This window comes from Dipteris shenzhenensis, chromosome 6 (genome assembly GCF_047967505.1).
Source record: "Dipteris shenzhenensis isolate YYH24624 ecotype China chromosome 6, Dip_SZ_1.0, whole genome shotgun sequence".
NCBI lineage: Eukaryota > Viridiplantae > Streptophyta > Polypodiopsida > Gleicheniales > Dipteridaceae > Dipteris > Dipteris shenzhenensis.
Genome location: NC_141601.1, coordinates 36,725,385 through 36,727,024, shown reverse-complemented (window position 1 = coordinate 36,727,024; position 1,640 = coordinate 36,725,385). Strand labels below are relative to the sequence as shown.

Below are 1,640 nucleotides of genomic sequence, written 5' to 3'. Positions count from 1 at the left end.
CACCATTTTTTATTCAAACTTTTTCCATATAATTTTATGAAATTTGCAAACACTTGTATTGATGTTGTCCACATCAATAATATCAATACTTATGAGAAAATATTTTAATCTTTTACAATTTTAAAGTGAAAAAGAAGCATCAAAATTGTAGAATTTCGTAAGTGTGATGAATAACATGCAACGCACATAACAAATTCGAGAGTCTTATCCAAATCGTTTTGACCATCATCTTCGAAGCCACCACAAACATTGCTTCTTCATTTTCTTTGTCTCCACATACAAGACAAGGTAGTGCCCATGCGTACTAGCGTACCCTTGCTGATCAAGGGATTATTACAGAGGAAATCGTTTTAAAATGGCAATAGATGTAGTGCCTTGAAAAAAGGAACAGTTTGGACAGACAAATTGTGTGCGCATCATGCACGTAGTACACAATTTGGTCACAAATATATTGTGTGCGCATAGTACACAATTTATGTGAACAAATTGTGTGCTCATAGTACACAACTTGTTTGGCTCTGATAATTTGATCCCTCCGTCACGCGAGGAGTTCCTGGTCCGTGAATATGGTGCTCCGTTTTTCACATCTTGCCAAACATAGATTTATGGCAATTTTTTGGGTATGAGATCAACTTATCAACAAGAATATCACACACACACAATTTTATCGCATGAATTAACAGAACCACGAGTCACTGTTAGTAGTCTAAGCTGGCGCGAGAGCGATACTGAGGCCGCTCCCTCTGGTCGCATCTCACAAATGTGTATTCGTTTTGTGATAAGCCGTTGCAGCAGCCCTCCCTTCACATGATTCGGCAGTCAGAGTTCTCATCGCTGAAATAATTCTCCGGCGGGCTGGATGCCTTCGTCTTCGGCTCAGAATCGCTCTTCTCCTCTCCGCCTTTCCACACCTGTACGTGTTTGCGAGTTTTCTTGGCAATCTTTCTCATCACTCTCTCCACATTAACCTTCCCCGTCACTGTTACTTTCTCCTGAGCGAAATTCACACTGTATGATTCTATGTCTGCGACAAAGATCCATGCCAAAAACGCATGAGGTAGATGAAAATCAGAAAAAAGCACCTTAAAGTGTTATTTTACTGAGAGGAAACGCAGTACCGTCCATGTCTTGGAGAATATTGGAGATCTTGTGATTGCATGCTGGGCAGTGCATAGGGACCTTGAATGCCACGGTTTGTTTTTTCAACTGCAAGGAAACGAAACAGGTCTACAAGGGAGCTTCACTGGACGGTATGTGTGATAAAGAATCAAAACAACTATATTACAGATGCCATATTCGTATGAATTATATGCAAATACGATTGAGGCGGACCTCTGGCATGATGAAGAATTTGGCAGCGAGCTTGGAGGGCACGAAGAGAGGAAACAACAAGACGGAAGGGTGGTAGAATTATCGTTCTGAAGTCCTGACTCTCAATCAAGGTTCCTGAAGCTCGCCATGGCTCAAAGCAAACGCGTCTGTTGATGAAAATGAATCTCAGTGAACTAGAGTCGCCATAGCTCAACTGCTGATGAAAAGGAAGCTTGACCATAGAGTCACCTTACTCTGGACGACTCGCTTCCAGACTCTTATCAACATGGAGAGAAACCCAAAAAAGCTCCCCCAAGGTAGCGACCATA

General features: G+C 41.8%; 1 protein-coding gene across 1 annotated transcript; it reads right to left on the bottom strand.

Moving 5' to 3' along the window:
• Positions 1 to 803: 803 nt before the first annotated feature.
• On the bottom strand, positions 804 to 1,395 carry LOC147901129 (copper transport protein ATX1-like). Its single transcript, XM_087376435.1, has 3 exons — positions 1,333 to 1,395; positions 1,119 to 1,206; positions 804 to 1,024 (listed from the first exon to the last, which is right to left on the bottom strand). The coding sequence occupies exons 1-3, from the start codon at positions 1,339 to 1,341 to the stop codon at positions 804 to 806; spliced, it is 318 nt and encodes a 105-aa protein (XP_087232561.1). The 5' UTR covers positions 1,342 to 1,395.
• Between the last annotated feature and the right edge of the window lie 245 nt (positions 1,396 to 1,640).